The sequence below is a fragment of the Peromyscus californicus genome, unplaced genomic scaffold (assembly GCF_007827085.1).
Source record: "Peromyscus californicus insignis strain IS unplaced genomic scaffold, ASM782708v3 Scaffold_2__1_contigs__length_46816999, whole genome shotgun sequence".
NCBI lineage: Eukaryota > Metazoa > Chordata > Mammalia > Rodentia > Cricetidae > Peromyscus > Peromyscus californicus.
In genome coordinates, this window is record NW_026294540.1 from 721370 (window position 1) to 739362 (window position 17993).

The following is a 17993-nucleotide window of genomic DNA, read 5'->3' on the forward strand; positions in this document are numbered from 1 at the left end:
GTAGGTGTAACCTAGAAAGCAAATTTCAATTTCTGTGCCCTAAATGAAATGAATGCAATTATGGGTCAAAGACAAAAATGGCTGATTTTAAGATAAAGCTGTACTTCACTTATCTGTGGCCATTGTTGAAGCATCACTACTGATTTTTAAAAGAAACTGCTCAAGAGAAAAATCAACCACTATTTCAACAGAAGTTTCAGAGGAAAACTTAGCAGAAGTCAGTAAACTTTTTTTTTCCTTCTTGGTAGCAGTGCTAGAAGAGATCAAGCCAGGATCTCTTTAAACACTAGGATAAAGAGATGGCTCTTCCAGATGACCTAAATTTGATTCCCAGCACATACATCAGGTGGCTCACAACTACCTGTATCTGCAGCTCCAGGAGGATCTAACACCTCTGGCCTTGATAGGCACCCACACACAAAAACACATACCTACACACAGACACACACATATACATAATTTAAAAAGTAAAAACACCATCTTTAAACTCTAAGCATACAACCTTGCAAATAAAGAAACATGACCAAACCCAAAATGGCTTTCTCTCCAGAAAGTAAAACAGGATTAAAAGCCTAAAGTGAGGCTAAAGTGATGACTCAGCAGTTAAGAGCACTACTGTTCTTGCAGGGGACCCAGGTTTGTTTCCCAGCACCCACAAGACAGCTCACAGCTGATTTTAACTCTAGTTCCAAGGGATTCAATGCCTCTTCTAGCCTCTATGGTCACCAGGCATCCACGTGGTACACAGACATTCATATAGGTAAAACACTCATACCTACTTACATACAAAAAAAAAAATGAGTAGAGTTAACATATGGGGACACTGAAAAGGCCTTGCTTGGCACACATGAGGCCCTGAATTCAATCCCCAGAATAAATAAGTGAATGAATGAATGAATGAATGAATGAACAAATAAATAAATAAATAAGGTTGGAGAAGTGGCTCAGTGGCCAAGAGGGCAAGCTGCTCTTGCAGAGAATCAGAGTTCAGTTCCTAGCATCGATGTCAAGTGGCTCACAACCACCTGCAACTCCAGCTCCAGAGGATCCAACACTCTCTTCTGGTTTTCAGACAGACAAAAAATAAATAAATAAAAATAAAAAATAAAGTCTTTTTAAAAAAGGTAAATTCAATGTATAATATAACCTTATTATCAAAATGTCCTTATGTAACAATACCATATACAATGAGTATACAATGAAGAAAATATTATTATTACTATTTTTTTTTTTGGACAGTCTCACTATGTCGCCCTGGCTGGCCTGAAACTTCCTACATAGATCAGTATGGCCTCGAACTCAGAGAGATCAACCTGACTCTATCCCAAGTGCTAGGATTAAACACATGTGCACCATCACATCCAGAACAATGAAAATTTCTAAAAGCATTTTTCTTTTAAAAAAAAAAACCTTAATATGTCTATTCTATCTACAGGGTACATGCCACCTGCTTGTTAGCACCTGGTATAAACACTGGTTATCAGATCCATAGTAATGGTATGGCAGAACTTGATTAAGTAACATTTACTTTACTTAGAAACAGTCCTATTGAGTAAGAGTAGCAAAGCTGGTACTTTGGGCATGTCAAAGGGATGCTTTTATATGCTTAAGTTCAGTAAAAGTTCTGAACTTAAGATGAAACACAGTATGATTCAGAATTTCAATACCCACTGGTGCTGAACATGTCTCCTGAAGATAGGATAGACTTGTATATATAATAAAACATTTAACACCCTTTTGCCTTAAATAATACAATACAAAGGCAGAGTATCTATTTCCATCTTGAATTAACAACTATATATGTGAATCTACTTTAAAATACTACATTTAAGCCATGGTGATACCAGCTGGGCATGGTGGGACATGCCTTTCATCCCAGCACTTGAGAGGCAGAGTCAAATGGACCTTGAAGGCTGGTCTACATAGTGAGTTCCAAGACAGCCAGGCCTATGTAGAGAGACTGTATCTTAAAAAAAAAAAAAAAAAAAAAAGACTTGGTGATACTAGTTCAAAACTATTGAAACAAATCAGAGAAGAAAAAAAAAAAAAAAAAAAAGAGAACAGAAATCAATCTACTTGTATAGATTAAAAACTGATGAGTCTGATAAGAATTCAATCCCTGGGTCCCACGTGGGAAAAGTAGAGAACCAACTCTGCAAGCTGTCCTCTGACCTTGACAAATGTTTGCACATATGTACACACAAACATACACAGAAAGGGAAGGAGGGAGCGAGAGCCTAAGAGGTAGCTTAGCAGTGAAGAGCGCTTCCTGAATTTGGTTCCTAAGTACCCACATCACGTGACTCACAACTACCTCTAACTCCAGCTTCAAGGGATACAATGCTCCCATGGGCAGCAGCATCCACAGGGCATAAATTCAGGCAGAAACACATAAACAAAAATAAATAAAAATAAAAACTAATTATACAATTAAGCTTTTTAATTCAAAGGACAAACAACAACAAAAGTTCAATATGAGGATGATGAGGCAGGTCAATTTTTCCTGCAACATGGCAAGGACCTACTCTGAATTTGCAATGGAATAATGGAACAATACACTCCAAAGAATAGGAAGAGCAGCTTTGCAAGAAAAGTTACCATAAGATCATGTCCCAGCTCATAGTACTCTTTAAATAGCTAGCTCCTACAGCATCAGGCCCCTCAGGCACAGAGCCAAGCACTGGCCCAAGGCAAGCTACAGGGCAGTAGATAGAGAGCTGACCCTAAAGATCAGACACAGAGCTACCTGAATGCATGCATGGTCATGATAGCTGGGCAGCCCAGACCCTCTGGGCAACTACACCACTCTCTAAGGGACCTAAGAAACACATCAAAAATGTGTTCTACTAGAGAGAACAGATCTGACAAAAGAGGTTAGATGAGTGAACACCCTACAACTCCAAGAAAATGTTAGCAAAGTACTGTGAGCTACACAATCAACTGCTCCCAACTAGGGAACTAGAGAAATGGCTCAGTCTATAAAATACTTGCTGAACAAGTAGGAAAACATGAATTCAGATCCCCAGCACCCACATAAAAGCCAGTTGTGGCAGCACATATCTGCAACTCTAGGGGAAAGAGAAAGGGATCCCCAGAACTCACTGACTAGGCAGTCTAGCCAATGGCAATTCTAGATTCAATGAAGTCATGCCTCAGAAAGTAAGATGGACATCAATAGAAGAAAATATCCATCCCTCCCACCCCAACCTCTCACTGCCAGGCAACCTCTGGACGGACGGACACAGACAGGCGGATGGACACACACGGACACACAACACACACCAGCAGGAGGGGCTTCAATTAGCACAGAAGCAACATTGAAGCCATTCTGCTGCCTACACACTAGAGTAACAGCTGCAATCATAAAACTGAGAAAAAAGCCTGTGGGTGCTGCATTTTGAATAAGCATTAAAATTCTTTCATTCAATGTTAACTGTGAATGAGTTTTTGTTTCTTCATGCAAAAAGTATTTCTGTTTTCTTTTTTTATGGGAGGGGGGTGGGTTTCAAGACAGGGTTTCTCTGTGTAGCTTTGAGTCTTTCCTGGAACTCACTTGGTAGCCCAAGCTGGCCTCGAACTCACAGAGATCCGCCTGGCTCTGCCTCCCGAGTGCTGGGATTAAAGGCGTGCGCCACCACCGCCCGGCTCTGTTTTCTATTTTGGTGGACAGTTTCACTATGTTGTCCAAGTCAACCTCAAACTCCAGGACTCAAGCAATCCTCTAGCTTCAACCTGAAGTGCTAGTACTATAGGACTGCACCACCACTCCCAACTATTTTGAGTGTTTTACCTGGCTCAGGTAAAAGGAGAGAAATAGAAGAGGCTGAAGAAGTCTTCTCCCTCAGATCCAAACACTCTCCTAGTGGAAACTGAGAGACTCTTACCTTCATTACATGCAAGGTGAGCAAAGAAAGCAATGATCTGCACAGTTTTCCCAAGCCCAGCTTCATCAGCTAATATGCCATTGAGATTCTTCCGGTATAGCTTGGCCAACCAGTCAAGGCCTATCTTCTGATAGTCTCGGAGAGCACCATACAGCAAAGATGGAGCACTAAACTTCACCTATAGTGACAAGACAGACCAGTCAAAGAATGACTAAGCAATCAGCACCCTTTCTCACAGCCTAAATCTAGAGGCTGTAAAATACACCTATAGGACAGTCCCAAATGATTTACAGAACTGAAGAATAGCAACTGCCTTTTCTAGCAATTTCTATGGAGCCTGTTGGGAGGCAGGAAAGATTTCCTCACCGCAGTTGTGACCCGGGCACTGCCTTTAGGGAGGATGGCTTCAGCCACAGCAGTAACTTCTGTGATGTCCTTGGTGTTAGATTTTCCAATGCTCATTCTCTCTGCAGCTTTAAACTGATCCATGATGAAGAGTGAGTCAATGAGAACTGAGTCCCTCCGGCTCTCCCTGTCACTAGGACAGTCTTCCACATCTAGAACAATGAAACAGATAGAACTAGGACTGCTGTGAGTTTTATGAGCCTAAATATAGAGGGGGGGGGGGAGAGCAATAGATGACAAGGAAAAATACAGAATTGATACATTTTTTTCATTACATTCCATTTTATACATTCACAATAACATGAATGATTGTTAGGAAACAGCACAATCAACTATTATCTGGGACTCAAACCATAATCTATCCAACAGTCTGGTGTTCAGGAAATGGCTCTGTTAATAGGGAGCCAATAATGTGGACAGAATTACAAGTATCTCATGTTTAATGATCTCCCTTCTACTACCATCAAAAAAAGGAAAAATTAGAAACATCACCCAAGTTTGGAAACAAGGAAGAAGTCTTCGTCTCTGACCCTAGGTCTTGCTGCAGAAGGGGACTGTGAAAGGCCCTGAATTCCACAGGAACCCTCTGACAACTATCTCATGGCCCGATGTTCCTGTCTTCCCTCTCACATGCTCTTGTATCTATCTAATAAGCAAAAGAATGAGAATGAGAAAAGGACAAGCTGCTAGTCTGTGTAATCTGTGTATCTGTCTGGAATGTCTGTAAGTAAAATCAACCACTAAAACCCTTGCAAGTTAATAAGCAAGCACAGCAGAGCACAGAAAAATAAGGCAATGCTTAGGTCCATAACCACAACACACATCTAGAGAAAACATGTTTACATCCTCCACAATTTACCTGGTGCTCTGATAAACATGCCAAGTTAGTAAGAAAAACCTCACAGTTTACAGCTTATTCAATAGGAAAACTGCATATAAAATACACTCTTTTCCTGGTTCAAATTCTTTTGTTCTTTGTTTACAGCCACACACAGGCTTTATCTTATCCAAAGCCCAAAGTCCCTAACACAGCTAACATGGACTGAAGAACCTGTCCTTGGTTCCAATACTTCCAATTTCTTACATCTTACTTTGGCTTTCATTTTAAACCTGAATTCTTTACAACACTAAAAACATACCCTCTTCCCCGCTTGACTCTTCATGATCAGGTTCAGGCTGCGGCCACTGAAAACTTGGCAGAAAGGCACCTTCATACAACTTCATCAAATCAATTAAGGGCAATTCAGCTGGAAAGGATGGCAGGAAGAAACAAGATTATTTTATAACAAATGCCACTTAGCTGCAAAGAAAAAACAGCACTCAGAAAGGCATAGCAAAAAGGCTGGACAGGTAGCTTGTCACATACACTCCTCTTCCTAAAACAGCTGATGCAGGCTAGCACTGCTTATCCAAAATGCCTAAGACTAGACATAGTCATAGCTCTTGATTTTCTGGATTGAAGACTATCTACATAGTGTCAACTGAACATACATCTGAAAATCCACTATCAAAATACTCTGAAATCTGAAGCTTGAGAACACCATTTCCTTACTGCTCAAAAAGTTTTAGATTTAAAAGCATTTTGGATTCTTGATTTTTAGATTAGGAATTTACAACTTGCAAATTCTAAAACTACATTTCTTTTCTCTGAAAACTAAGATGCATATCCATAATTAATACAAAAATCTAAATATTTTTTCAGTTAAATTTATTAGTATTAACATTTTTAGATTTGTTTTGTTGTGGTTTTTTTTTGGTTTTTCGAGACAGGGTTTCTCTGTGTAGCTTTGCGCCTTTCCTGAATCTCGCTCTGTAGACCAGGCTGGCCTCGAACTCACAGAGATCCGCCTGCCTCTGCCTCCCGAGTGCTGGGATTAAAGGCGTGCGCCACCACCGCCCGGCTTGTTTTGTTTTTTAAGACAGGGTTTCCTTTGTGTAGCTTTGGAGCCTGTCCTGGAACTCTGTAGACCAGGATGGCCTCCAACTCACAGAGATCCACCCATTTCTGCCTCCTGAGGGATTAAAGGTGTGTGTCACCATGCCCGGCTATAAATGAGATTTTTTTTTTTGGGGGGGGGGGGGCTACAAATGTGATTTTTGTTTTGTTTTGTTTTAAATTAAAAGTTTGTTGGGTTTTTTTTTTAAAATCAGACACTATAGAAAGCCATTCTTATGATCAAAGTGTAAACAATTCATGTCCCCTGGGGTGGAGAGAAGGCTCTCCATGTCAGACAGCTCACAATCATCTGTAATTTCAGCTTCAGAGGATTCAATGCCTCTGTGGTCACTTGAACTCATGCACATACTCACATGCAGACACAAATCTATATATAATTAAGATAATAAAAACAAAACAAGAGCCAGGCAGAGGTGACGCACACCTTTAATCCCAGCACTTGGGAGGCAGAGCCAGGCTGATCTCTGTGAGTTCTAGACCTGCCTGGTCTATAGAGCGAGATCCAGGACAGGCACTAAAACTACACAGAGAAACCTTGTCTCAAAAAACAAAAAAATAAAACAAAACCCAACAAGAATTTGTATCTAAAAGATATAAGGAATTCAATAAGTCAATTAAGGAAAAGAAAACCTAACAGTCAAATAAGCCAAGCAAACATGAGAAAATGCACCTCACTGTCAGAGAATTACTCCTCCAAGGCACCAGGAGCTATCTTCACCACCAGCTCCAAGGCTTATACCAGCAGAGCATGCAGCTTGGCACAGCCAACTGTATATGTATGCTACATGATTCTGCATGGTCCATACCTGAACATATGTAGAGCCATTTGTGTACAAACACCATAGAACAAGAGAATACCAACAACAGCATTGTTGGAATCAAAGTAACCGATGACATATCTATGTGTGAAATAGTGTGTAGAGTTAAGGTGTTAACAGCAATACCTAACATTCTGGATGAAACTACTGGGAAGAACCACTGGACAGGAAAAGCAAGCCACACCTTACAAAACCACTGTCAAGGAACTCTGCTTCATTCTCAACAGTGGCTAGGGAGACTCACAGAAGTGGGAGAGGAGAGTTTAGGAAGTGAGCCACAAAAGGTCTAGGTCAGCTGTGATCACCAGAATAGAAGTAACTCAACACCAGAGATTTGTTTCCTTGAACTTGGCAGCACTATGCTGTTGCAGAATATTTGTTTAACCATGCAAAGATGTGCTGCATTTGTTTATGTTGCGGAAAACTTGTTAACTATGTAAAGATATGTTGCATTTGTTTGTTGTGGAATATTTGTTTAACTATGTAAAGATGCATTGCTATTTTACCTTGCCTGCCTAAGGCACCTGATTGGTCTAATAAAAAGTTGCATGGCCAATAGTGAGGGAGGAGGTGTAAGTGGAACTTCCAGGCAAGGAGAGTAAGTAGGAGGAGGAATTTAGGCTGGGGGGTGGGGGGCAGGGAGAGAAAGAAAAAGAGATGACAAGGAGACACCAGGGGTCAGACAGACAAGGAGGAAGCAGGAAAGGAGGACATACAGAATGAAAGAAAGCCCCAAGGCAAAACGTAGATAAATAGAATCAGGTTAACTAAGTTAAAAGAGCTACAGGCCAAGCCTAAACTAAAGCTGAGCATTCATAATTAATAATAATTCTCCATGTCTTTATTTGGGAGCTGGTTGGTGGCCCAAAGGAAATGCCAACTCCACTATGCCCCGTGTACTGCTGTAAGATAGTGACAGCCTACCTTCTTTGGCCAGATTAGAAAGTTCTGTGTGATGGTCTACAATCCCTTCATGTGCTTCCTCCTCTTCGATGGTCTCTTCTTCATCTTCCACTAAAATGGTTATCAACAGAGGTCAGGGACATGAAACCTTCACTTGAATTTCTCAACATCACTAAATACTACTAAGTTTCAAAACTGTTTTACAGCTATTGAAGAAACTGAATGTAAATACTTAAATTTTTCAGGCTGATTCTAGAAACCATTGTTAAACAAGCAACAAGGGGAAATGTTTTCCCTTTCACTGCAGCCTACCATTCACAGCCTGTTTCTTCAATATGCAATAGACCTCACTAGCTCAGAATGCTGGTAAAGTTCCCACTCATTGCAGAGCCCAGAAAAACTACATGCATACTTACTGGGATGCATGCTTTCTAGGAATTCATCACTGCCTACTACAAAGAAGAAGGGCCACAACCCAGACCAAGTGTGTGTCCTCCCCTTAGTACTCCTGTGCTTCAAAAGCAATGAACTCAAACCAGCTTATACTCTCCAGTCCTAACCTCTCAGAGGTAAGAAGGCTGGCCAGAAAAGCTGCAACCTCCTCAGCAGCAGTTCTTCAGCTGGCTTCTTTTCATCCACACTATTAGATGGCCCATTTCTTCCAAAATACATGCACATATTCGTGCACACATGCACATACTCTGCCTACCATCTCTACCACATCCCCAAATTCCTCAGTTCTTCACTACAAAATCTCTACCATTCACCAAAGTTGGCAAGGCACCAGATATCACATCCCTAGGCCCTGGACACATCTAGTCCTAGACATGAACAGCTTGGTGCAACCTTACAAGACAAGCCAGACCTATCTTGGAATTTCATTCTGCCATTTCTCCTGAACTTGCTTAACAGAGAAGATGGCTTAGGAGAAAGAATAGTGAACAGGTTTGCTGGCCATGCTGACATCACAACTAGAGGACAGCCTGGGACTATGTAATGCTATATCAAAGAAACACAGAATTTAAGGTGACAACATTATCAGATACTTATCAGTCAAAGCAGCTCCTACTGAGTTTAATTTCCCCTAAACTAACCCAATACTTAACAAGGGGATGCCCTCAGATCAGCCAAACAGTCACATTTATAGTCTACAAAGAAAATCATCTAAAATTACTACATATGGCTAGATGCCACCCAAAAAACATCTGCTCCCCAATCCTTTCTCAGTCTGCTAGCTGCACTGATAAACACATCCTAGCCTCCCAACATCAACAGGGAGCCAAGGAGAGAAAAACAAGAACTTATAAATCATTCCAAGAGGACACTTGTTTGACTGGAGGCACCAGAATTGCTCTCTACCTTTCTCCAGCTTCAGTGCCAAGTTAGAGCTGTGTGAACAAGAAGGACCACCTCCCAGGAGAACAGCTAAAAGAAGAGACAGAAGACTAGGACAGAGGAACAAATGGGAGAAACAAGAGCACTTTGAAGAACACCAAGTTGCTATGTCAGTGCAGGCAATGGAACCCAAGCTCCTAGGTCCTGTGAGCCACTGTCACTCATTTATTTATCCTTTGGAGTGAAACAATCCTGACATCTACCACACTAATAATAACCTGGCCCAACAAGAATCAATCCATATTAGAACCTCAAATTTGCAAAAGTCTGGAAGTTTACACACTGCCAGTCAAGCTAGTAAAGTTACGGTGCTGCTGAGACCACTGGGGCCTCAATTACACACTGTCCTGTTTCCTTCCGTTTTCCCTACAACTAGGAGCCAGTACACATTTGTTTGCAAACAGGTCAGAAGCCATGGACACAGGCTGATCTCAAGCCACTCACACCGAAGTTACATCTGTGTTCTACTTTGAACCAAGTGCCAACATTTAAAAATGACTGGGGCTCCTCCCAAAGATCCCAGCATGGTAACTGTGGTGGGCAGTGAGCATGTCTTCCTTTAACAGGCACATCTACCCTAATGTACTAAGGTCACTCCTTGGGGACAGAAATAAATGTGGCCCTGAATCATCTCTGTGTACCCCTAAGGCTCTCCAAATGCACCTGGGTTTCCAGAGATCACAAAATAAGACATCATCAAATTGCTACAGTAACACCCCAAGTCCTCTGGAGACACCAAAAGTGACTCTTTTTACTCAAAGACTCCTGGACAAATACAAAGATTAAACTTTCTAACCAATTTAAAATAACAAGTCCAACAGCCAAAGTCAGCATAGCTGACAATATGACAATACAGAGTGCCCATTCTGCTTGTGATCTCAAGGGAGTAGGGAACGGACCTTCATCATCAGTCAAAGATGTGCTAGCTTTTCTTTTCCTTCCAGATAGTCCTAGATCCTGAAACAGAATAAAAATCAGAAATGTGGGATTTAACAATACAGAATGAGATGTCAAGGTTAAAGTGTCTATTTAGCAGATACCCACTGGAGAGCATCAAGGCATTTGCTGGGCAATCATGGCATAGACACCAAGGAGAAGAGGAATAAGAATGTAGATCTTTAATTACTGTACACAACTGCATCCTCTCAAATTCACAGATTCATACCCCAAGTGAAACTACAGCTATTAAGTGCCACTGTGTTTTCTTTGGTTGTTGTTCTTTTTCAAGACAGGGTTTCACTGTGCAGCTTGGCTGTCCTGGAACTCACTCTGTAGACCAGATTGGCCTCAAACTCAGAGTGATCTACCTGCCTCTGCCTTCCAAGTGTTGGAATTAAAGGTGTGCACCACCACCCAACGCTACTGTATTTTCAAAGCAGACTGATTTCATAGTCTACTAACTTCTCCAGGAAATATAACAAGCCCACTCTATGCATCAGAGAGCAACAACAACTCTGTACTTACCAGAAAGTGTTCTGGTGATGTATCAAATCCCTTTAATCTGGACTCTTTCCCTAAAGAAACAAGAAATACAGTATTATCACCAAAGCTGTGGCAAGATGATGCTTTTAACTCAGCAACTACAGTCTTATACTAGCTGAGGTCTATGGCTATCAACAATCAAGGACAGGGAGTGCAAATTCCATCTCCTCCCCTGCATACTAACCCAGCCTCCCTCTTGGTAACCCAGAAAAGCTGTTTTCATCTTGTAGTTCTTTTTTTATGCTTATTGTTTGTTTTTTTGAGTCAAGGTCTAGCTGACTGAGTTCAGGCTGGCTTCAAATACACAAACCCCTGCCTTTAACTGCTAAACATTGGGATTCAAACTTGTGCCATGGGGTTGGGGATTTAGCTCAGTGGTAGAGCGCTTGCCTAGCAAGTGCAAGGCCCTGGGTTCGGTCCTCAGCTCCGGAAAAAAAAAAAAAGGAAAAAAAAAAATCAAAACTTGTGCCACTTTGTCTAGCTCTCAGTTTACAATTCTACAACTTTAGCAATGGCCATCTCTCAGCCTGCTCCCTCACCAATAATATGAGAGGTATAAGGGCTCCTGGAACATTCTAAGGACTAGAGAAGACGGTGAGTGCCACTTGTGGTGTCTCACATGTACCTAAGTATTCAATAACTGGGGGCAACTACTGCAGAAATATCTTAGTGGTGCAAAGGTACTGCACCAGCCCAATCCCTAAAGGGTCCTATGCCTGACAGATAAAGCAATTGGTTTGTTTACTGTCCAGAAACAGGACTTAAATTCTGAGAGCATTCATAGTCGACCAACTTTGGGTTGACATACAGTAAAAGAGCAAAAGAGGGGCTGGAGAGATAGCTCAGAGGTTAAGAGCACTGGCTGCTCTTCCAGAGGTCCTGAGTTCAATTCCCAGCAACCACATGGTGGCTTACAACCATCTGTAATGAGATCTGGCGCCCTCTTCTGTATACATAATAAATAAATCTTTAAAAAAAAAAAAAAGAGCAAAAGAGCTGAGATAAAGAACTAAACTGTTGCAGGGCCTGGTGGTACACACCTTTTAATCCTAGTACTCAGGTGCTGGAGGCCAATCTTTCCTCCTGAGTCAGGACAACAAGGGCTACAGAGTGAGATCCTATCCTCCCCCAACACCCACCCTCTTCATCTGTGTGTGTGTGTGTGTGTGTGTGTGTGTGTGTGTGTGCGCGTGTGCGCGCGCGCGTGCACACAAAATAAAACAAGAACAAATGCAAGCACATGGTCTCCCTGACCAATGAGCTCTCTAGCCAAAACCAGGAAGCTGCAGAAAATATAACATGAAAAATTCGAAGCCCATGTTTACATATCACGTGTACAAATGCAAAGCCTCACAAATGTTAGGTGGGCACTCTGTACCTGAGATTCATTAAGACTATCTTTAAAAGCTTGGCAAGATGGCTCAATGGTTAAAAAAAAACCTGCCATCAATCCTTATAATCTAAGTCCAGAACCCATATGACAGAAGAAGAAGCAAGTCTCACAAATTATACTTAGATCTTCACAGGCACGTGGTGGCACACATTCACCCATACACATACAAAACAAATAAATAAATCTTTAAAAATCCTTTAAAACTATAGCTGGGTCAGAAAGTGAAGACCCTACTGCCAAGCCTGACAGCCTGAGTTTGATCCTTAGGACCCACATGATGGAAGGAGAGAACCATCTCTAGAAAGTTGTGCTCTGACCCCCACACAGACCATGGTGCACATGTGCGTGTTCCCCTACCCCACACTAAATAAATAAATGTAATAACAAATTTCAATATCATACCTCTTCTGGAAACTTTCTGTAAATTTAAGGCTTTTTTCCTTTTCTCTTCTAATTCTACTTGTAGTTTTATTTCCACAACCTAAAAAAAAAAAAAGATGAATAAGCAAGCAAGTCCTTAAGGATGTAAATTGTACAATTCTGCACTAACACATTAAACTCACACAAACAGCCAACCTCATTCACAGTAATTAGGAAAATAACTCAGTTTGATGCTCTCCTCTTTATTTTGTATCCTAGTCTATCCTGCTCAAATTCTATCAGGTGGAAGATGGAAGCAGGTATCCTGAAGACTTTGCCTTTCATAGCCATAGCACACCAAGAACTACCTGACAGGCTTTCACTACATTCTCATTTCAAAGCTGTGGCTTCCACCGGTATAAAGAGGTCAGAATGGGCTCATCTTAACCTTGCAGAAGGTTAACAACAGAGGAGAAAGGTGCACATGCATGAATGCTGGAGCTGCTGAGGTTCTGTCCCCTGGCACACAGCCTCACGGCTTGGACACATTTGATTTTTTTTTTTTTTTAAGATCCCAATGAATTCCAGCATTTACCTGTTCGATATTTGACCAAAAATATTCTATTTCACGGGCAGTGGTAGCAGCAATGCGTCTCAGTCTGCTCTGTTCTTCCTTCTTCCCTCTTTCCTCACGAAGTTTCTTTTCCTCATGATGCCGGGCTACAGTTCTGACAAGCTGGTGAAGAAAAGTTCAAGAATTGTAGTACTCAGGTTGGCAAGATGGTCAGCAAATAAAGGCACTTAGTACCAAGCCTAAGGGCTTGAGTTTGATTCCCCAAGAGCCAAACGGGATGGAAGGAAAGAGCCAACTCCCACATGTTGTTCCCTGACCTCCACATGAATGTGCACACACAGAGAGGGAAAAAAATAGAAACAGAAAAAATAAATTTAAGACTTCTCAGTCTAAAGTCACAGGAAGCTGAGGATCAAGAGTTCAAGACCAGCCTGGTCCACAAAGAGAAACCATATCACAATAAATAAGGCCACATATAATTCACTGACAGGTACCTCCTAGGCCATTAAGCACGCTAGATGAAAACATGTCTACAAACAAATAAATGCTATCAACTTTTTGCCTGACTTTCTAGAAAGTTATTTTCTCAGATATGAAACACTATATAGATATGAAACACTATACTACAACCTTCTTTTCCTGTCTCATGTGATTAATATCTTCCCGTTCAACAAATACAAACATGTCTAATGGGCCACTGAGTATTTCACTGCATAAATGCAGCTAAATGTTCCTACATAATGGAAATTGTTGGGTTGAGATAATTCACATTTTTCCCTAAACAAAATGATGTTTATTTTCTTATTTATTTTTGAGAAAGGGTTGTGCCGACAAGTTTTTGCTTTGTTTTGTTTTTTAACTTTTTTTTTTTTTGGTTTTCGAGACAGGGTTTCTCTGTGAAATAGTCCTGGCTGTCCTGGAACTCACTCTGTAGGCCCGGCTGGCCTCGAACTCACAGAGATCCGCCTGCCTCTGCCTCCTGAGTGCTGGGATTAAAGGCGTGAGCTACCACCGCCCAGGAATTAACTTATTTTTTTAACAGTAAAGTGAATGTATACACAAGCACACATGCATATGCAGGTCGGTGCATTGAGTGTTAAAAATAGGGGACATTTCATGAATCGGAGTGTCATTCTTGCACAAGGACCATACTAATATCTGTATTTTATTATATGTGCTACTGAAGCAAGCAATGACTTTTTTTTTTTTTCTTTTTGGTTTCTGAGACAGAGTTTCTCTGTGTAACAGTTCTGGCTGTCCTAAAACTTGCTCTTTAGACCAAGCTGGCCTTAAACTCACAGAGATCCACCTGCCTCTGCCTCCTGGGTACTGGGATTAAAGGTGTGCATGACCACTGCCCAGCAAGCAATGACTTTTAAAAGACATTTTTATGTGTATGAGTATTTTGCCTGCATATGTGTGCAGTGCCTACAGAGGCAAGAAGACATCAGATCCTCTAGAATTAGAATTATAGTTGTAAACCACCATGTGGATGGGTGCTGGGAATCAAACTAAGGTCCTCTGAAAAAGCAGCCAGTACTTTTAACAGCTGAGCTATCCCATCAAGCCCCAAACTGACATTTTTTAAAAAATATAATTTATTTGTTTTTATTTTATTTGGTGTTTTGCTGCAGACTGTATGAGGACGTCAGATCTTGGAGTTACAGACAGTTGTGAGCTGTCATGTGGGTGCTAGAACTTGAACCCAGGTCCTCTGGAAGAGCAGTCAGTGCTCCTAATTCTTTTTTCTTTCTTATCTTTTCTCTCTTTTTCTTTTTTTTTGGTTTTTGCAAGACAGGGTTTCTCTGTGTAGTTTTGGAACCTGTACTGAATCTCGCTTTGTAGACCAGGCTGGCCTCAAACTCACAGAGATCCGCTTGGCTCTGCCTTCCGAGTGCTGAGATTAAAGGCATGCACCACCACTGCCCAGCCTTAACTGACATTTTTAAGGTTTCCTTTTTTGTTGTTAAGATGCATATGTATATAATTTTTTATTGTTGTTGTGGTTTTTGGCAGGGTCTTATTTAGCCCAGATTGGCCTCAAATGCACTATGAGCCAAAGATGATTGAACTTATCCTCTTACCTCCACGCCGCCCCAGTTTTAGAATTATAGATTACAGGTGTGTTACCTGTTTTACAGATGCTGGAAATCAACCCCAAGGGCTTCAAGCATGTTAGACAAACACTCTGCCAAGTCAATCACATCTCAGTCTTAAGATTTTAATTTTATTTATTTTAGGAGATAATGTCTCACTATATAGCTCTGGCTGCCCTAAAACTCACAGCATAGACCAGGCTGGCTTTGAACTCACAGAGTTCTACCTGCCTCTGCCTCCCAAGAACAGGGATTGAAAGTTGTGACCCACCATATCTGGCTTAAGATTTTACTTTAAAGAATTTTTTTTATGTGCTCCCATGTTTTGCCTGAATGTATATGTGTGCACCATATGTGTGCCTGGTACCCTCAGAGCCAGAAGAGTGTCAGAACCCCTGGAACTTGAGTTATAGATGGTTTGGGTTCCCATGTGGATTTGGTAACTGAACCCAAGTCCTCTCTAAGAGCAGCAAATGCTCTTAACCACTGAACCATTTCTCCAGATCAAGATTCTATTTCTAAGCTATCAGTCTGTGTTCCCAATGGGAATACTCTATGTACTTGCCAGTAGCAGCTCCAGAAAGTAGGGAGAACAATTGAAGGTAAGAACTTATTCAGCACAGAGTGCATACCAACAACCACTGTCTCTCCCTCATCTGAGATAGAAAAGCACTCAACTACAATGACACCTTACACTGGTCTCTCACCGACCCTCTCAAGGCCTCCTTGAAAGCTCTCCTTGGAGATAGCGTCTGTTTCTCCCTGTCCTAGTGAGGAGGAAGGGTAGATGTAGGCTTACTGTGTAGAGCTGGCCCTCATTACACCCTATGAATTCTGTGTTTCTCGTCAGCCTAGCTACCCTATCCCACCAGCCAGTTCTTGTCTGCCCAGCCTGGAGTCCACATGCCCACTTTGTCCATACCAGTCGATATGTCCATCCCAGTACTCACATGTCCCTCCTACTGGCTATATGTCCATCCTATCCAGGTTGGTGTTCACATGTCCAGAATCATTTTCCTTTGTAATAAATATTTAAGAAGCTTCTTTTGGGGGCTTTTTAAAAAAAAATGTCCATGGACCTAATCTGAGACCTTTTGTCTCCCCTTCTTAAACCAGATAAGGAAAGAGGGGAGTTCAAAGACAGAAGTACGCCAGGCGGTGGTGGTGCACACTTTTGATCCCAGCACTCGGGAGGCAGAGGCAGGAGGATCTCTGTGAGTTGAGGCCAGCCTGGTCTACAGAGCGAGTTCCAGGACAGGCTCCAAAGCTACACAGAGAAACCCTCTCTACATAGGTCAGAGACAAAGGATCAACCCCAACCCTGAGTACAAGGAAGGTGAAGAAAATATCCAAGGCCTGGGTGTGAAAACAATGGTCCATGATATGTGATAGTTAAATGTAGTTGCCTACACAATGAAAGGATAGCTGAGTTCCACCCAGAGGCCAAAGTTTTCCAGAAACCTGTCTTTCTATTTTCATTTTTGTAGAGTGAATAGTATCACCTCTCAAGTCTCTGAAGGATTGTGCCTGCTGTGGGAACAATAGAAGGAACAAACTCTCCACCAGAACCAGAGACACCAGGGCAGGAGTGAAGGCAGAGGATGAGCACACTGCCTAGCATCTTACACCTGGCATTCCTAACCTCCAGCCTCTGCAATCACCCGACCAGCCCTGGGTGTCCTGAAAGCATCCAATTCCTAACCAGCAAGTAAACTGGAAGGAAAAGGAACACAATCTCTGCACCAAGGACTCTATCTCAGTTTCCACCTACACAACAGAAGATGCTTTTTCCACACATTAGGATTCAAAAGTCTTAAGAGAATGGGGTAAGAGTCCCATCCATTGCCACTTTCAGCAAATTTTTTGATTTTTTGATTTTTCAAGACAGGGTCTCACTATGGAGCTCTGGCTATGCTGGAACTCACTATGTAGAGCAGACTGGCCTCAAAGTCATAGAGATCTGCCTGCCTCTGCCTCCCAAGTACTGTGAATAAAGGTGTGTGCCACCACCATTTAAGGCATGTGCCTGGCTCACTTACAGCAATTTAAATTCCAACTACTCCAAAAGATACAAAGCATGAATGACCACCCCATGTTTCAAACCTACCTTCTTAGCAGCAGCCAATTTCCACTTCCGCTCTTGAGCAAAGTCTGTGGCCATCCATTGCATCTCTTCTAGCAGATAATCCCAATGAGATTTAGGGCGCGGAGCTTCTTGAAGCTTTGGCAACCGCCTTAGGGACCACAAGCCTTCCTTCCTTAAATCTGCTATTCGCTGATGGATCTGGTTTTCCTGTAAGGAACATAGATGTGAGGGGTAAAGGTCAACATGACTGGAAGGAAATCAGCCCACTATGGTCAATTTCACCACAAGGCAAAGACATTAATGAGTCTACTTCAAGCAGAGAAGACTGTGTTATTTGGTCCCAGTCCTGGTTTCTAATGATCATAAACCGAGTGTTCAGTTTTGTTGGTTTTTTGGTTTGTTTGTTTGTTTTTTCGAGACAGGGTTTCTCTGTGTAGTTTTGGAGCCTGTCCTGAATCTCGCTCTGTAGACCAGGCTGGCCTTGAACTCACAGAGATCTGCCTGGCTCTGCCTCCCAATGCTGGGATTAAAAGTGTGTGCCACCACCACCCAGCACCAAGTGTTCAGTTTTAAACTATCACAATCTTTAAATAATAAAATGAAATGCACACCACAAACCAGAATACAAGCTGAATCCCCA

The 17993-nt window shown here is 41.8% G+C and overlaps 1 protein-coding gene and 1 pseudogene across 14 annotated transcripts in view; both read right to left on the reverse strand.

Annotated features, from left to right (window-relative positions):
* The window catches only part of Ep400 (E1A binding protein p400), a 109537-nt gene that overhangs the window by 51201 nt on the left and 40343 nt on the right, over window positions 1–17993 (reverse strand). For all 14 annotated transcript variants that reach the window (XM_052754892.1, XM_052754889.1, XM_052754891.1 and 11 more), the window contains 9 exons: window positions 17375–17560; window positions 13193–13333; window positions 12640–12718; window positions 10827–10876; window positions 10262–10319; window positions 7989–8078; window positions 5429–5536; window positions 4251–4441; window positions 3885–4062 (listed from right to left, as the gene is read on the reverse strand). In XM_052754892.1, the coding sequence (XP_052610852.1) occupies window positions 3885–4062; window positions 4251–4441; window positions 5429–5536; window positions 7989–8078; window positions 10262–10319; window positions 10827–10876; window positions 12640–12718; window positions 13193–13333; window positions 17375–17560 (1081 nt within the window). The remainder of the gene's footprint in view (window positions 1–3884; window positions 4063–4250; window positions 4442–5428; window positions 5537–7988; window positions 8079–10261; window positions 10320–10826; window positions 10877–12639; window positions 12719–13192; window positions 13334–17374; window positions 17561–17993) is intronic.
* Window positions 14270–14360, reverse strand: LOC128121146 (uncharacterized; annotated as a pseudogene).